Raw genomic sequence first — 16,117 nt, forward strand, 5'->3', positions numbered from 1 at the left:
TTTCTGAAGGATCATGTGACACTTTATACTGGAGTAATGGCTGATGGAAATTCAGCTTTGCATCACAGAAATAAATTATTAATTTTATATATTTTTATAATATTTTAAAGGATATTAAAATAGAAACCATTATTTTATATTGTAATAACATTTTGCAAGATTACTGTTTTTTTTTCTGTATTTTTGATCAAATATATGTAGCCTTGATGAGCATAAGAGACTTCTTTAAAAAACATTACAAGTCTTACTGATCCCAAACTTTTGACTGGTAGTATATAATAGGAATGTTGTTACTGTGTTGCAGTGGGCTGTTCTAGAACTGTTAGTTTAAGTGACTAATCAAAAAAGAGTGTATTTTAATAAACAGGAAAAAAAAGAAAAGTTAGGTGCAGCCTAACACCTAACAGTACACAGTGTTTCTATACGTTAACCGTCTTGGCATAATAAATGTAGTTATTTTGCTCCAGTTTATGTGCAGTGCTTGCTTGTACCTGGCTCCGTGTCTGTGGGCTGTGGTTAGGTCTGGCTGATGTTTTTTGTGTGATCAGTCATCAGCTATTCTTGTAGCTTTCTGGAACGATGGTAGTGATTAGTTTGGAGTGCTTTAGTAAAGAGGGAACACCCAGTGGCAGTGCATCTAAAGACCCTTTAATGAGGCTCTTGTGTTACCCGAGCACATGTGTGTGACAGAGAGAGGATATCCCTTCCCACATCGCTCACTGCAGTTTTACAGTACTTTCACCCACAGATGGTGTTGGGTGAAGAAAATCAGTGAGAAAAGACAATTCGTCCACCTTACCGAGATAATAAACAGCCCAGAGCAGAGTCACTCCAATTCCCATATTTTTCCAGGTTGTCAGGCGCTGCTGGTGTATTTACTTAGTTGTTACTGCACTTGTGTTTCTGCCGAGCCTGTGTGTGTGTGTGTGTGTGTGTGTGCGCGCGCGCGCTAACCAGTGCTTTCTTTGCTTCCTCACAGACGGACATAGATTACGTAAACAGTGTGGTTGCAGGCCTTGAAAAAGAGTAAGTAATGTTTTCTTTTGTCACAAGTTGAACTTCCCCAAAGGTTTTGTTTTGCCTGTCAATGATCTCAATTGTACATTTAGCCTAATGGTTCAGATGCCTTGCTAACCGTTGCTCTTGACTGTCATTGTCCATAAGGTTCTACACAGAGCTGAATTCTGGGTTACTGGAGGTCATATCTCCCCCTGCCAGCTACTACCCAGACTTCAGCAGCTTGAAAGAGACCTTTGGTGACTCAAAGGAGCGGGTGAAGTAAGTATTCAGGAAACATTATGCTCGACAGTAGCCACACACTTCTACAGTACACTAATAGACTGTGGGAAAGTACATACTTCTGTATTAAATATAAATAAAACAGTTGCCTTGTTGTTTACTGTAAACGTTAGCATATGGAAAAATGTATTACCTAAAAATGACCTAATTTATTACCAAAAAATTACTACGTACACTACTGTTCAAACGTTTGGGGTCGGTGAGATTTAAAAAAAATGTTTTTTTAAAGAAGGCTTCAAGGCTGCAGTTGTTTGATCAAAAATACAGTAAAAGCTGTATTAAGGTTAAATATTATTACACTTTACAAAAACCTGTTCTCTATTTTGATATATGGTAAAATGTAATTTATTCCTGTGATGCAAAGCTGAATTTCCAGCATCATTACTCCAGTCTTCAGTGTCACATGATCTTTCAGAAATCATTCTAATATGCAGCATTTGTTTGAAATAGTTATATTATGTAACAGTATACATGTCTTTACTGTCACTTTGATCAATTTAATGCATAAATAGAAATGTAATAAATTTACGAATTTTCTTACTAAATAGACATATTAATTTACTTAAACAAACAAAAAAAAATCTTACTAACCCCAAACTTTTGAGCAGTAGTATGCATGTTGAGCAGAGGACAACATTTTTTCTCAAAAAATGCATATGCATGCTTCATCGAAAATTGGCATTTTTTTGCGTACTGTACTCAATGTACTTAGTTTTGAAACAATATTGCATACTACATATGCAAGAAAGTATAATAGTATGCAGTAGTGTAGTCCGTATCGTAGCCTATATACACTACCATTCAAAGAATTGGACACACCTACTTATTATTACTGTTTTCCATATTTTAGGATATTAGTCAAGTCATCAAAACTGTAAGTGTGGAATTGTGTAGTGTAAACATTGTAAAAAACTGTAAACATTTTATACATACTTCATGTCAAATATATACAAAAAGACAGCATTTTATTTGTCTACAAAACTAAATCAAAACATTTAATTTTAGTCGAGCATGTTCAAGCGTTTGACAGGTGGTGTGTGTAGGTGTATTGATTGCGGTTGCGCTGGCTGTTGCTGTGGCGAGTGCACGTGACAGTATTTATGTGCCCATAGAGATTTCTGTGGCAAGGATGAAATAAAGTTTTGATTAGCCCGGATCTCATATTTCAGTGCCTGAGTCAGAGCTGATTTACTGTCACAAATGTGATTAGAGAGAGAGAGAGAGATGTCAATGAGATTTTCTGGAGAGAAAGAGGCGTGGCAGATTTGTTGTGAGACAGGAAGCCACTAAGCTCAAGGTCAAAGACATCAACTCCTTCATTCCTTCCTTCCTCCCCTCTCTCTCTCTCTCTCTCTCTGTCTGTCCTAAAAGGACTCCTCTTCTCATCTCCTGCTCTCCCTAAATCTTTCATCCACAGCTGTCTCAATTTAATCTCAATCACTCTGGGCATCTATTTCACTGCCGATTCTATCTTTTGGTGTCATGCTCTCTCTTTCATAACTGTGATTCTGTCCGTCCTAGGGTTGTCACGACTGAAAAATAGACTATGCCAATGCCGAATATTATTATTCTTAATACCACTGAGATATTCAATAGCAGTTGATATGCTGTTCAACACACTCTTTTGTTTATTCAATTAATAATAATAAAAAATATATATATAACATTAAATTAAATCAGGGCCATGTAGCTTTCAAACATTTCTAAATTATTTACGTTTTTTTAAAGGGGTGGTTGATTGCGATTTCACTTTTTTAACGTTAGTTAGTGTGTAATGCTGCTGTTTGAGCATAAACAATATCTGCAAAGTTACGACGCTGAAAGTTCAATGCAAATGGAGATATCATCTTTTAAAATTATGGCAGTTTAATGCCTACAAAAAACGATTCTAATGGATTCACAAGTTTCAAAATCAGTGTTCTAAAGCAGCGGTTCTTAATACTGTTCCTCGCGTCGCCCTGCTCTGCACACGCTCTGAATTATAAATTATATGTAACTAAAGGTTTACTCTCATTTGGTTTTAGTGTTGATTTAGACTATCAAGGACATTGCTAAGATGGCTTCTGAGTGAACCAACTTTACAAAGCATTAAAGTTGTTCACAGTGATGCCATCTGACTTAACTGTGTGTGTGTGTGTGTGATTTTAGTTTGTGTGCCTTGTTAAGCATCTGAGTTCTTATTCTGTTCCACAAACTCTACTCTCATCCACTTTACAAAGTCAGTTTGATCAAAGGAAATGAGCGGCTTTGATGCCCCTCATATTTAATATTCTTTGTCCTTTTTGAATATTTATGTCTCTCTTTTCTGAACCTCTTACCGAAAAGGACGAATGAATAACAAAGGTTATATTGAGTATGTGTGAGTGATGTGTTTTTGTTTATAGCCTCACCCTACCTTTATTTAGCTTCTCGGCTATGTATGTTTCTGTTTTCTGTTACTGTCAGTCACACTCGTCATACGCTTGACATCTAGAATTTCACTCCCGGTCAGTTAGCTGACTCATCAACAGGTTAACTTCTACATTCAACCTTGGCTTTTAGGCTGCTGGACTTTTTTAACAAATGTATGATGTGCTGTATTTGTGTTTCTTTGTAGATGGAGGACCAAGCAGAACTTGGACTATTCCTTTCTAATGATGTATGCTGTGAACAAAGGGGTCTATTATGTCCAGGTAATCAAATTACCAAGTTTAAAGGTGAAGCGTGTAATGTCTGCACCACTAGCGTCACTGATCAGAATGAAAAATCGAATGACTTTTCAAACAGGTTCCCAAAACACTCCCCTGTCTGCTATTGGTCGGCAAACTCACACCATTGGTTGAGTCAGTGTGGCTGTCTCAGGATGGTCAGGATACAAATAGAAACAGAGCAATGTTTTGAAAGCATCATAGTGTTTACACTTTGGGTAAAGCAACCTACGCATGGTTTGCTTATGGCTGTTTCTGCACAATAAACAAGCTAAAAACTGTAGAAAGTATTTTAACTCTGAAACGGTAACACCGTCTGTTTGATTGTCTAAACTATTTTCAACCTAATGTCTTTTAACAGCATTTGTGGCATGCTGTGAATTACCACAGACAATAATTGAGATACATAATAGATTGGTACCATATTGGTTGTTGGTTGATATAAATTATTATTATTATTTAAATTTTCAGTAGCAGTTAACACTGGATATATTGGCTTCGATTGAATATTTAATTGTATATGATAGTTCCCCTGCTTTTAAATAGATATTATTATTTTGCCATTATCTTACGTAATCCTAAAGTTATTTTTTTTTAATTACTGATAATTTAATAACAGCAATAAATGTAATCTTCAGCACATCTCAAAATGAATAAACATTTTCATACAGTACTTTATAATGCCTAAATTCACTCATGGTGTTTAAGCCTGTAGTTTTTAGTGTTATGTTATTATTTTATTTATAAATTATTTTAAAAGTTTAATTCTTTTTACATTAATTTTCATGTATATTTTGTTATTGTTAAACTTGAAACTATTATAAAATCATTTTTGTTAATTGAAATAAAGCTGATATAAAATAACAAATATTGGATGAAAAACTTAAAACACTTAAATGAAAAAAAAAACCTGAATAATATAAAAATAAAAGCTGATTTAAAATATAATAGTATATAAATAATACTGAATTTAATACTGAATAATACTAAAACGCTAACACTGAAGTCTGTGTTGTTGTTACGTCACTTATTTTAATAAATATTTTATTTAAAAAAAATTTAACTTTTGACATTTTTACTGATGTTTCATTATCTTCCTTCATGATATTCCCACACGGTTACTAAGTTAAAGTTAACCAGCTTTACTTTTACTTCCAGTGACATAGTTTAAAAAATATTTTTGTTTATAGTTGCATTTTCAAAACCGTGTGATGGCTGCATATTTTAAATGATTATAAGCATATATTATATTTAAGTATATTACTGTAAGTATATTACAGTTTCATTTACTTACGCAGACTGGAGGTCGAATCAAAACTCTTATCTTTGCTAATTGACTGCATATCGTACTTAGACATGAAGCTGAGCAGTTGAGACCAGTGTTAAACTTAAAATGTTGATGAAATATCTTTTGATTGAATTATCCGCTAACAGTCAGCTTCCCAGACGGTGCATATTTCAGTGTAGGTTTCTAGTTAGTGTGCCAGATCCCCACTGGAAGCTCTTCAGTTCAGACAGACATAAAGTACCCCAAAAGCTCTCTGCTCAGGGGTTGCCGTGGTAACTCATGTATCTGGATATACCCTAAAGACACACTTTGGCTCTGTAGCGGTTGTCATGGGAACATGACTTGGTGGTTTTGGGATTTTTGTTTTTATGAAGTGATAATGGTTTTACAGCTGGGAATATGATCAGGGGAAAGAATTTGCTACGGTTAGAGCAGCTGTACATGATCGCAGCAGATTTAAAGCGGCATAACACTCAACTTGACACCTCTTATTTGTTTCCCACTGCTGAACAAACAAACATGAAAAGCATAAAATGATGAAAAATACCTCTGCCAACCTGTTATTTTTGCAGTGTGCAAGATAGCAGCTGTAATGCTGTATGTTTAGTGCTCACTATCCAATGTCCACCTTTCAACTAATCTGTTGGAGTGAGCATGATGTGAATGAAATAAATTAATAAATGCGTTTTTATATTTATACTTGTTTGAAATTGTTCAATATTTATCCAGTATCACACATGAGAGTCTTTAACTTGTCATTTAACATCATACTTGTGAAGAGAGGCTGATTCAGTTGTTCATGATGAAAAGCTTTATTTTAATTGATTACATTTACACCACCTTTCGAATGCTTGGGATTAGTACGATTTTACATTCTGAAAGAAATTTTGAAAGAAGTTAATACTAGCAGTGAAGTGCTAATATGATCAAAAGTGACAGTAAAGACATTGGTTACAAAATATTTCTATTATGAATAAATGCTGTTTTGAACTTTATATTTATCAAAGAATTAAGCAGCAAAAACTCTTATCAACACTGATAATAAGATTTACAGAGTGATAGTGATAGATCATAGAGTGATTTCTGAAGGATCATGTGACACTGAAGACTGGAGTAATGATGCTAAAAATTCAGCTTTGCCATCACAGGAATAAATGACTTTTTAACATTTATTAAAATAGGAAATTTATTTTAAATTGTATCAAATAAATGCATCCATAGTGAGCATACAAGACTTCTTTCAAAAGCATTTAAAAAATTGTACTGACCCCAAACTTTTGAACAATAGTATGTTTTGTGTGTATTAAGTCTTTCTAATGTTAACCATGTTTTCCAAAGACAAAAAAAGCATCCCGTAATGTTTATGTCATTCCACTTTCATGGCTTTCTCATTCTCACATGCTTCTTTCATGTCTGTGTGTTGGACTGTACTGAATGTTTTCATTCTTTTTTTTTTTGCTTTCATTTTTTCTTTGCCGTGCCAATAAATCTCTCTAGTGTCTCCATGTCTTTGTGCTCTCAATACACGCTGTGCTCTCTTAGGAGATGGGAAAGGTATTGCTTTCATGTTTTTTTTTTGGAACTCAAGTTACAACATGCTTTAACTTTGGCCCTGTCCCAAATGGCACACTGCACGTGCATTTGCGGTCTTGCGGACTTACAATGGCCACCGCATGCGCGTGTCCGTTAAGTCCATGAGACTGTAGAGTGTCCCGTTTGTCATTTTAGCTTTCAGAAGGGTGCTCGCGAGTGCCTGCTTTGCGGCCGCTATGCGCCCTCGCTAGGCGAGCTCCGCAGCAGACTTTGTAGCAACTCATAATGTAATAACTGACAGTCAAAGCGGCATTACGTCACGAAATTGTGGACTCCGAAGAAGACAGCGAGGGGTTTAGGGTGCGATTTGGGACAGGGCCTTAGTGTTTTTCTGTGCTTCTGTTGGTGGCAAGAGCGAATGTGTGGTTTTTTTTTTCTTCTTTTTTTTTCTTTCTTTCTCCAGGTTGATTGTTAGTTAGATGTGATATTTCTAGTAGGTGCAGCTTGTGTCAAAGCAGATCTGGTTTATGAGCTGTTCTGTATGATTCATAACTGTTTCCTGTTGTTCTAACAGTTAGAGGATGACATCGTTGCCAAGCCCAACTATTTTGCCACCATGAAAAACTTTGCTCTACAACTCGCCACTGAGGACTGGATGATCCTTGAGTTTTCAGCGCTGGGCTTCATTGGTGTGACTTCTATATTTTAAATATCTTTATTTTTAAATATCTTTTATATATATATATATATATATATATATATATACTGTATATTGTCATCATTTCCTCATCTTCATTTTATTCCCTACTGTATGACTTTTGTGCTTCCATGGAACGCTAAAAGAGAGATTTTGAAGAATGTTCCCACTGCTCTTTTCAATACAATGGAGGCACAGTATCCAGGAGATATCAAGCCCCAAAACAGCAACATAAAAGTAGTCTATATAATTTGAGCTGCATAAATATTCACCCTTTGAGTCCCTCTGAAGAAAGAACAGGTTTAGAAAGACATAAGGGCGAGTAAATGATGACAGAATTTTCATTTGAGTTTTCTTTAAGACTTTCTTTTCATATTTTTTTTTATTATAAATTAATACTTTTATTCAGCAAGGATGCATTAAATTAATCCAAAATGACAGTAAATATTTAGAATGTTACAAAAGATTTCTATTTGAAATAAATGCTGTTCTTTTGAACTTCCTGAAAAAATGCTGTTTCCACAAAAATACTAAGCAGACGATAATAAAAAGAAATGTTTCTTTTCACCAAATCAGCATATTAGAGTGATTTCTGAAGGATCATGTGACACTGAAGACTGGAGTAGTAATGCTGAAAATTCAGCGTTGGATCACAGGAATAAATTACATTTGAAAATATATAAAATATATTTATTTTTAGCACTGCAGTTTTTACTGTATTTTTATCAAATAAATGCAGCCTTGGTGAGAATAAGAAACTTTTTTCAAAAACATTTAAAAGTCTTTACAACCCCAAACTTTTGAATTGGTAGTCTTTAAATTAATGCATTATTATTATAAATTTTTTTTTTTTGTCGCTCTCAGGTAAGATGTTCCAAGCCCCAGATCTAAATCTCATTGTGGAGTTTATCTTCATGTTTTATAAGGAGAAGCCCATTGATTGGCTCCTGGATCACATACTCTGGGTCAAAGTATGCAACCCAGAGAAAGATGCCGTAAGTGAATACTCTCTGACTGCAAGTGTGTTTCTGTGACCTTGAACTCTCCTCTGCTGTGGTGCATCAGTGAGAGGCTTTTCACACTCCTTGAGCGGAGCAGAACAGGAACTTGTTTTTTTTTAGATCTTTCTTTCTCTCTACAAACAGACACGTTATGTCTCTATCTGTATTTCTTTATTTTTAACTCTATTTGTATTATGTCATTCTCACAGTCTAACTTGGTTTCCTCATTCTTTTTCTTTCCAGAAACACTGTGAGAGACAGAAGTCGAGTCTGCGCATTCGTTTCAGGCCCTCTTTGTTTCAGCACGTAGGCCTACACTCCTCCCTCGCTGGGAAAATCCAGAAACTCACGGTAACTCTTACGTCATGAGTGTTAGGCACTGTTTACACCTGGTATAAACATCCATCTTGGGTGACCTAACCAGCAAAGTTTAAACCCTTGTTTTAGCATAATGGATGTTTGACAAGCAAGTCGTTCATTTGTTATTCAGGACACATTATTGTTTACACTACAAATGTAGTTTTAGTGATTGTTGTCCAAAACATGTTGGAACCCGGTTAAACCGCTTGTGATCTGATCATCTGAGATGGATGTTATTACTGGCTTTTCATGACCTTGCACAACTGTCAAATCTTTCCTCTAGCTGTTAAAAGTCCTGATTCTCTTCCATACAACCTTGCTTTGACTTCCTGTTTTCTTGTACCCAAGTGTCTTTTTTTCTTGAATAGCTGAACTTTTACCCAATTTCGCTTGCTGTTTTTACTGTTAAGGACTGTTATAAATCAGTCCGGCCATCAGCTGCACTTCCTGTTAACTCTGTCTTGTGCTCTGTCAGGATAAAGACTTCCTGAAACCTCTGCTGCATAAGATTCATGTGAACCCGCCGGCGGAGGTGTCCACCTCTCTAAAAGTGTATCAAGGTCATACACTTGAGAAGACATACTTGGGCGAGGACTTTTTCTGGGCCATTACTCCAATGGCTGGAGACTATGTTCTGTTCAAGTTTGATCGGCCCGTCTACATAGAAAGGTCAGTCTCTCTCAGGATGGCTGCGAGAGATGCACACACACACACACACACACTCTCACAGGGATCGACGGTAATGATGGTGCGATGACCTAGAGCCAGTGTGAGAGAGGTTCAGGACATTTGAGGGACCAATATTGCATTTATCCACATTTATTTAATACACTATTCACATGCAAATACACACACCCAAATGATTTTGTTCTGTAATCCTCACCCTCTCCTAAAAGTGATGTTCACACTCACTCAGACAGCTCTAATCAGGAGACATCATTCACACGTCTCTATGTCTCACTGTCCTCACAGGGGAGTAGAGGTGGCTAATGAGAAGCTTCTAAAATAAGACGCTGCAACCAAAAACCTCTGGAGAGGAAGACAGAGGGATGTAATTGAGAAAACAATGTTGAGCAGATACACAACTCTAGGAGAAGATTCTTACTTTTTTTGCAGGCCCAATCTGGGTCAGTGCTTTGGATTTTTGGTTGCCCTGCCAGAACGGCCTGTATTTTTAGCAACATATCTGTATGCGTGTCAGAAAATATATTTAGAATTTTGTTTTAAATGTGAAGCTTTTTTTAACAAGTAATATAAATAATAAAACTTATTTTATAAATCTAAATCTTTCATAAAAATAATTTATGAAATTTCAACATATTTCTAATGCTTTTATCTTTTTTTTTGTCAATTAGAAAACAATAGCTCATCTACAGTATATCAGCCAACTAGATATTTGGTTAGTGACATGTTTAAATACACATAATTCATAACCATGTTGTTAAAGGTGTTGTCAAGGGGTTGTCATTTACTCACCCTCATGTGATTCCGAACCTATGTGGATTTTTCTTCTGAATAACATACAAGATATTTGAAGAATGTTTTGACTGTTTTTGTACACATACACAGTGACAATTTCTGTATTTGATGATGACATCATCACAAGGTCTACTGGGTCCTGTCTTGCCAGCATTTTTCAAAATATATTTTATAGTATGTTTCATACAGAGCCGTTGAGAGAGAGAGAGAGAGTTGCAACACGGTCACATGGTTCATGGTGCTCTCAAACAACTCCGCGCTGTCAGTCTGTTTGAATGGGTTTAATCAGGACATACAGCAGTTTCACTATATTAGCTGCAATTTCTAGTAATTATGAACACATAATGTGCATTGATAACTACGCTGACTACGCTTTACAATAGCATTTTATTCTGGGGAGTGATAAAGAGAGCATTAATATGTTCTCATACTCTTTGGCAGTCAAATGTGACCAAACACCTTAAGTGTAACTTTTAATCAATTAAATAAATGTGCTATATTTTAGTTTAGTTCTATTTAGTTCATATTTTGAGAAGATTTTTGGTACTAAATAATATGTGCAATAATTATGATCCATGAATGACCATTTAAAATATAACATTTTCTAATATGCTTATTATTTATATTACAATTAGTGTAGTATTTAGGGTTAAAATGGAGAAAATGTTTTTAAATTCCAGTGCAAAGAAGGAAATTAGGCATTTGGTGGCCAGAAAAAATAATATTCATTTGCAATGCCATGGTTTAACCACTAGATGCCTGTATGGCTGTTTAATAAATATAGCCTACATGTATTTGGCTCTAGTTGCTAAAAAGAGTATTGCTGGTCTTAATTGCTTTTTTTTTTTTTTAGGTTTTGCATTTGAAGCATTTGAATGACATTATCAAACATTCGATTTTTATGTTTCGATTTTTTTAAATGTTACATTTAAAAAGGTTAAAAAGGTACATCCCAGTGTTATTTTGTGATATTCATATAAGCGTACAACATAAGTGAATATTACAAAAGGCAAGCAAATATGGAATTTATCCCCAAATAAAGTTTAAAAAAGCACAAGGCAACCAGTTGCATTCAGCAAAACTCTTTATTGTATTCCTTGAATGAGCAAGCTTCATTGAAACTCATTCAACCTCCTACGGGGAGAGAAAGATTGCAGAAAGACTAAAAACTTAAAAATATAACAACTAGCATCTGGTTATGGTCGCTAATTAAGGTGTTTCTCACATTATCTAAATGCAATTATATAGTATAACTCTCTTTTATCTAACGATAAACATTAACTATAACGCGCTTCATAAAATACCACTACTGGACAGATTTCAGAGAGATCAACTAATGTGTTAAAATGTCAAAAAATGCAGTCATTTCTTCAATTTACCAGCAAGAGTGTCCTTGAGAAACTCTGAAATGAATGGGGTTCAATGCTGGAACTATTGGCTGCTCCATGACACGCTTCACTTCAGCATTCCTCAGTTCCTATGGATCAGAATCAGAAGGAGCTTTATTACCAAGTATGTTTACACACACAAGGAATTTGACTTGGAGACAAGAGCTTCCAGTGCAGAAGAAAGTACACACATAGTGCAGACATACATAGAATTACACAGTAAAGATGAAATAACACTAATATAAGAAAAACAGAAAAATAAATATTGCACTATATATAGAAATAGAAATAGGATGCCTATGGGAGGATGCCCATGGGAGTGTCGCAACTCTGTTTCTCAACGGCTCTGGTTCCACAGAAGAAATTCATACAGTTTTGAAACAACATAAGTGAATAATTGATGACAAAATGTCTTTCTTTTTTTCTCTAATTTCAGTACAAAAAAGTATTACGGTTTCTGTAAAAGCCTCACAACTGCTGAAAATTCAGCTTTGCATCACAGGAGTAAATTACATTTTAACATAGATTAAAATACAAAACAGTTATTTTAAATTGTAATAATATTTCACAATTTTATGGTTTTTGCTGTATTTTTTGAAGGCCCAAAACTCTCTTACACCTATCCTGGTACGTCAGACCACCCTTATGGTTGATCCTGTTAGTGAATACGATAGACAGAGAGAGATGAGGGTTATTTTGGAAATTGATGTAGACAGACAGTCATGCTGTTTGCTCATTAGTTTTGTTTGTCTAACAGAGACTTGACCTGTTCAAAGTGTTTGTGTGAGTAGAAACAGTGCTAACAAGATGAAGTGTCAATTTAGTAATGTGTGACTGGATTTAATTAGCAGCTCAAGTAGGGGCCTATCTAGAGACCCCTTATCTGTGTGTGTTCAGGCCACGATGTCTTAAGTTAGACTCAGTCTTCACAAGTTCTTGTCCATGTCCTGCCAGTGTTTGTACATGCGTGTTGACAAATATTCATGAGTTTGTGCCTGTACATGCATATTCATTAACAATCAGCCTTTGATTGGCAGGTTCCTTTTTCGCAGCGGAAACCAGGAGCACCCAGGAGACAAAATAGAGAACACTACTGTCGAGATCCTGCCCTTTTCGGTAAATGAAAAAACACATTCTCAATTAGATTTATACGGTTTCCTCTAAATGTCCAAACAAGCCCCAGGGTGACAGGTTTGTCAGCGTCTAACTGCAGGTTGACAGGAATATCTGGCGTAGGTCTCCTGTGTACACTGCCACCAGGGCTAATTTTAGTCAATCGCAGGTTGAGCAACCGTGGTAATGAGGCTGCGTACTGCCATCCTGCTGTGATACAGAGCTTAAAAAGGCTTCGAATGGGCTTTGATGTTTGTTCTTGCAGACGTTCCTTGAATAAATGAGGCTGGTAATGCATCTGAGTTTGTGTAAATGGGTTTGTGAGCTTGGGTTTACTTATTATTTTACCATTGAATACAAACGTTACTCCTACAATTGTGTCTAACATTGATAGCATAGTGCAAGTACCTTTAAGACAGGCTCTTGAAGTGCTTCTAAATGAGGATGTTATCTCTTGCAGGACGCTGAATTGAAGACCAAAGAGAAGTACAAACGAACAGAAGATCGGTTCTATAAGCTTGGTGAGTTATTACATTCATGGTCAAATCAGCAGTTTTGCACTTGAAGCAAATGATTGTTGTGCCTTCCTTGCAAATAGAAGAAACCAGTGCACTGTAACTCTTTATAACAGTGATGGCACTTATTTAAAATATAACATTTTCTAATATGCTTATTATTTATATTACAATTAGTGTAGTATTTAGGGTTAAAATGGAGAAAATGTTTTTAAATTCCAGTGCAAAGAAGGAAATTAGGCATTTGGTGGCCAGAAAAAATAATATTCATTTGCAATGCCATGGTTTAACCACTAGATGCCTGTATGGCTGTTTAATAAATATAGCCTACATGTATTTGGCTCTAGTTGCTAAAAAGAGTATTGCTGGTCTTAATTGCTTTTTTTTTTTTTTAGGTTTTGCATTTGAATGTATATTTAGACATTATCAAACATTCGATTTTTATGTTTCGATTTTTTTAAATGTTACATTTAAAAAGGTTAATGATTCACATCCCAGTGTTATTTTGTGATATTCATATAAGCGTACAACATAAGTGAATATTACAAAAGGCAAGCAAATATGGAATTTATCCCCAAATAAAGTTTAAAAAAGCACAAGGCAACCAGTTGCATTCAGCAAAACTCTTTATTGTATTCCTTGAATGAGCAAGCTTCATTGAAACTCATTCAACCTCCTACGGGGAGAGAAAGATTGCAGAAAGACTAAAAACTTAAAAATATAACAACTAGCATCTGGTTATGGTCGCTAATTAAGGTGTTTCTCACATTATCTAAATGCAATTATATAGTATAACTCTCTTTTATCTAACGATAAACATTAACTATAACGCGCTTCATAAAATACCACTACTGGACAGATTTCAGAGAGATCAACTAATGTGTTAAAATGTCAAAAAATGCAGTCATTTCTTCAATTTACCAGCAAGAGTGTCCTTGAGAAACTCTGAAATGAATGGGGTTCAATGCTGGAACTATTGGCTGCTCCATGACACGCTTCACTTCAGCATTCCTCAGTTCCTATGGATCAGAATCAGAAGGAGCTTTATTACCAAGTATGTTTACACACACAAGGAATTTGACTTGGAGACAAGAGCTTCCAGTGCAGAAGAAAGTACACACATAGTGCAGACATACATAGAATTACACAGTAAAGATGAAATAACACTAATATAAGAAAAACAGAAAAATAAATATTGCACTATATATAGAAATAGAAATAGGATGCCTATGGGAGGATGCCCATGGGAGTGTCGCAACTCTGTTTCTCAACGGCTCTGGTTCCACAGAAGAAATTCATACAGTTTTGAAACAACATAAGTGAATAATTGATGACAAAATGTCTTTCTTTTTTTCTCTAATTTCAGTACAAAAAAGTATTACGGTTTCTGTAAAAGCCTCACAACTGCTGAAAATTCAGCTTTGCATCACAGGAGTAAATTACATTTTAACATAGATTAAAATACAAAACAGTTATTTTAAATTGTAATAATATTTCACAATTTTATGGTTTTTGCTGTATTTTTTGAAGGCCCAAAACTCTCTTACACCTATCCTGGTACGTCAGACCACCCTTATGGTTGATCCTGTTAGTGAATACGATAGACAGAGAGAGATGAGGGTTATTTTGGAAATTGATGTAGACAGACAGTCATGCTGTTTGCTCATTAGTTTTGTTTGTCTAACAGAGACTTGACCTGTTCAAAGTGTTTGTGTGAGTAGAAACAGTGCTAACAAGATGAAGTGTCAATTTAGTAATGTGTGACTGGATTTAATTAGCAGCTCAAGTAGGGGCCTATCTAGAGACCCCTTATCTGTGTGTGTTCAGGCCACGATGTCTTAAGTTAGACTCAGTCTTCACAAGTTCTTGTCCATGTCCTGCCAGTGTTTGTACATGCGTGTTGACAAATATTCATGAGTTTGTGCCTGTACATGCATATTCATTAACAATCAGCCTTTGATTGGCAGGTTCCTTTTTCGCAGCGGAAACCAGGAGCACCCAGGAGACAAAATAGAGAACACTACTGTCGAGATCCTGCCCTTTTCGGTAAATGAAAAAACACATTCTCAATTAGATTTATACGGTTTCCTCTAAATGTCCAAACAAGCCCCAGGGTGACAGGTTTGTCAGCGTCTAACTGCAGGTTGACAGGAATATCTGGCGTAGGTCTCCTGTGTACACTGCCACCAGGGCTAATTTTAGTCAATCGCAGGTTGAGCAACCGTGGTAATGAGGCTGCGTACTGCCATCCTGCTGTGATACAGAGCTTAAAAAGGCTTCGAATGGGCTTTGATGTTTGTTCTTGCAGACGTTCCTTGAATAAATGAGGCTGGTAATGCATCTGAGTTTGTGTAAATGGGTTTGTGAGCTTGGGTTTACTTATTATTTTACCATTGAATACAAACGTTACTCCTACAATTGTGTCTAACATTGATAGCATAGTGCAAGTACCTTTAAGACAGGCTCTTGAAGTGCTTCTAAATGAGGATGTTATCTCTTGCAGGACGCTGAATTGAAGACCAAAGAGAAGTACAAACGAACAGAAGATCGGTTCTATAAGCTTGGTGAGTTATTACTACATTCATGGTCAAATCAGCAGTTTTGTACTTGAAGCAAATGATTGTTGTGCCTTCCTTGCAAATAGAAGAAACCAGTGCACTGTAACTCTTTATAACAGTGATGGCACTTATTTAGCAAATGCTCAGCACATTTCTCTTTCTGCCTGAGAAAGTATTTCATTTAAAAACAATAAAAAAA

General features: G+C 35.7%; 1 protein-coding gene across 2 annotated transcripts in view; it reads left to right on the plus strand.

Moving 5' to 3' along the window:
- Positions 1-16,117, plus strand: part of LOC107721595 (alpha-1,3-mannosyl-glycoprotein 4-beta-N-acetylglucosaminyltransferase A-like) — a 67,632-nt gene that overhangs the window by 33,779 nt on the left and 17,736 nt on the right. For both annotated transcript variants that reach the window (XR_001637721.1, XM_016529693.1), the window contains exons 6-14: positions 980-1,026; positions 1,165-1,278; positions 3,896-3,971; positions 7,382-7,496; positions 8,369-8,499; positions 8,749-8,856; positions 9,341-9,534; positions 12,770-12,848; positions 13,306-13,366. Coding sequence is in view for 1 of the 2 variants with exons in the window: in XM_016529693.1 (XP_016385179.1) it covers positions 980-1,026; positions 1,165-1,278; positions 3,896-3,971; positions 7,382-7,496; positions 8,369-8,499; positions 8,749-8,856; positions 9,341-9,534; positions 12,770-12,848; positions 13,306-13,366 (925 nt within the window). In the remaining variant the exon portion in view is untranslated. The remainder of the gene's footprint in view (positions 1-979; positions 1,027-1,164; positions 1,279-3,895; positions 3,972-7,381; positions 7,497-8,368; positions 8,500-8,748; positions 8,857-9,340; positions 9,535-12,769; positions 12,849-13,305; positions 13,367-16,117) is intronic.

The sequence above is a fragment of the Sinocyclocheilus rhinocerous genome, unplaced genomic scaffold (genome assembly GCF_001515625.1).
Source record: "Sinocyclocheilus rhinocerous isolate Xijiao unplaced genomic scaffold, SAMN03320098_v1.1 scaffold30, whole genome shotgun sequence".
NCBI classification, from domain to species: Eukaryota; Metazoa; Chordata; class Actinopteri; order Cypriniformes; family Cyprinidae; genus Sinocyclocheilus; species Sinocyclocheilus rhinocerous.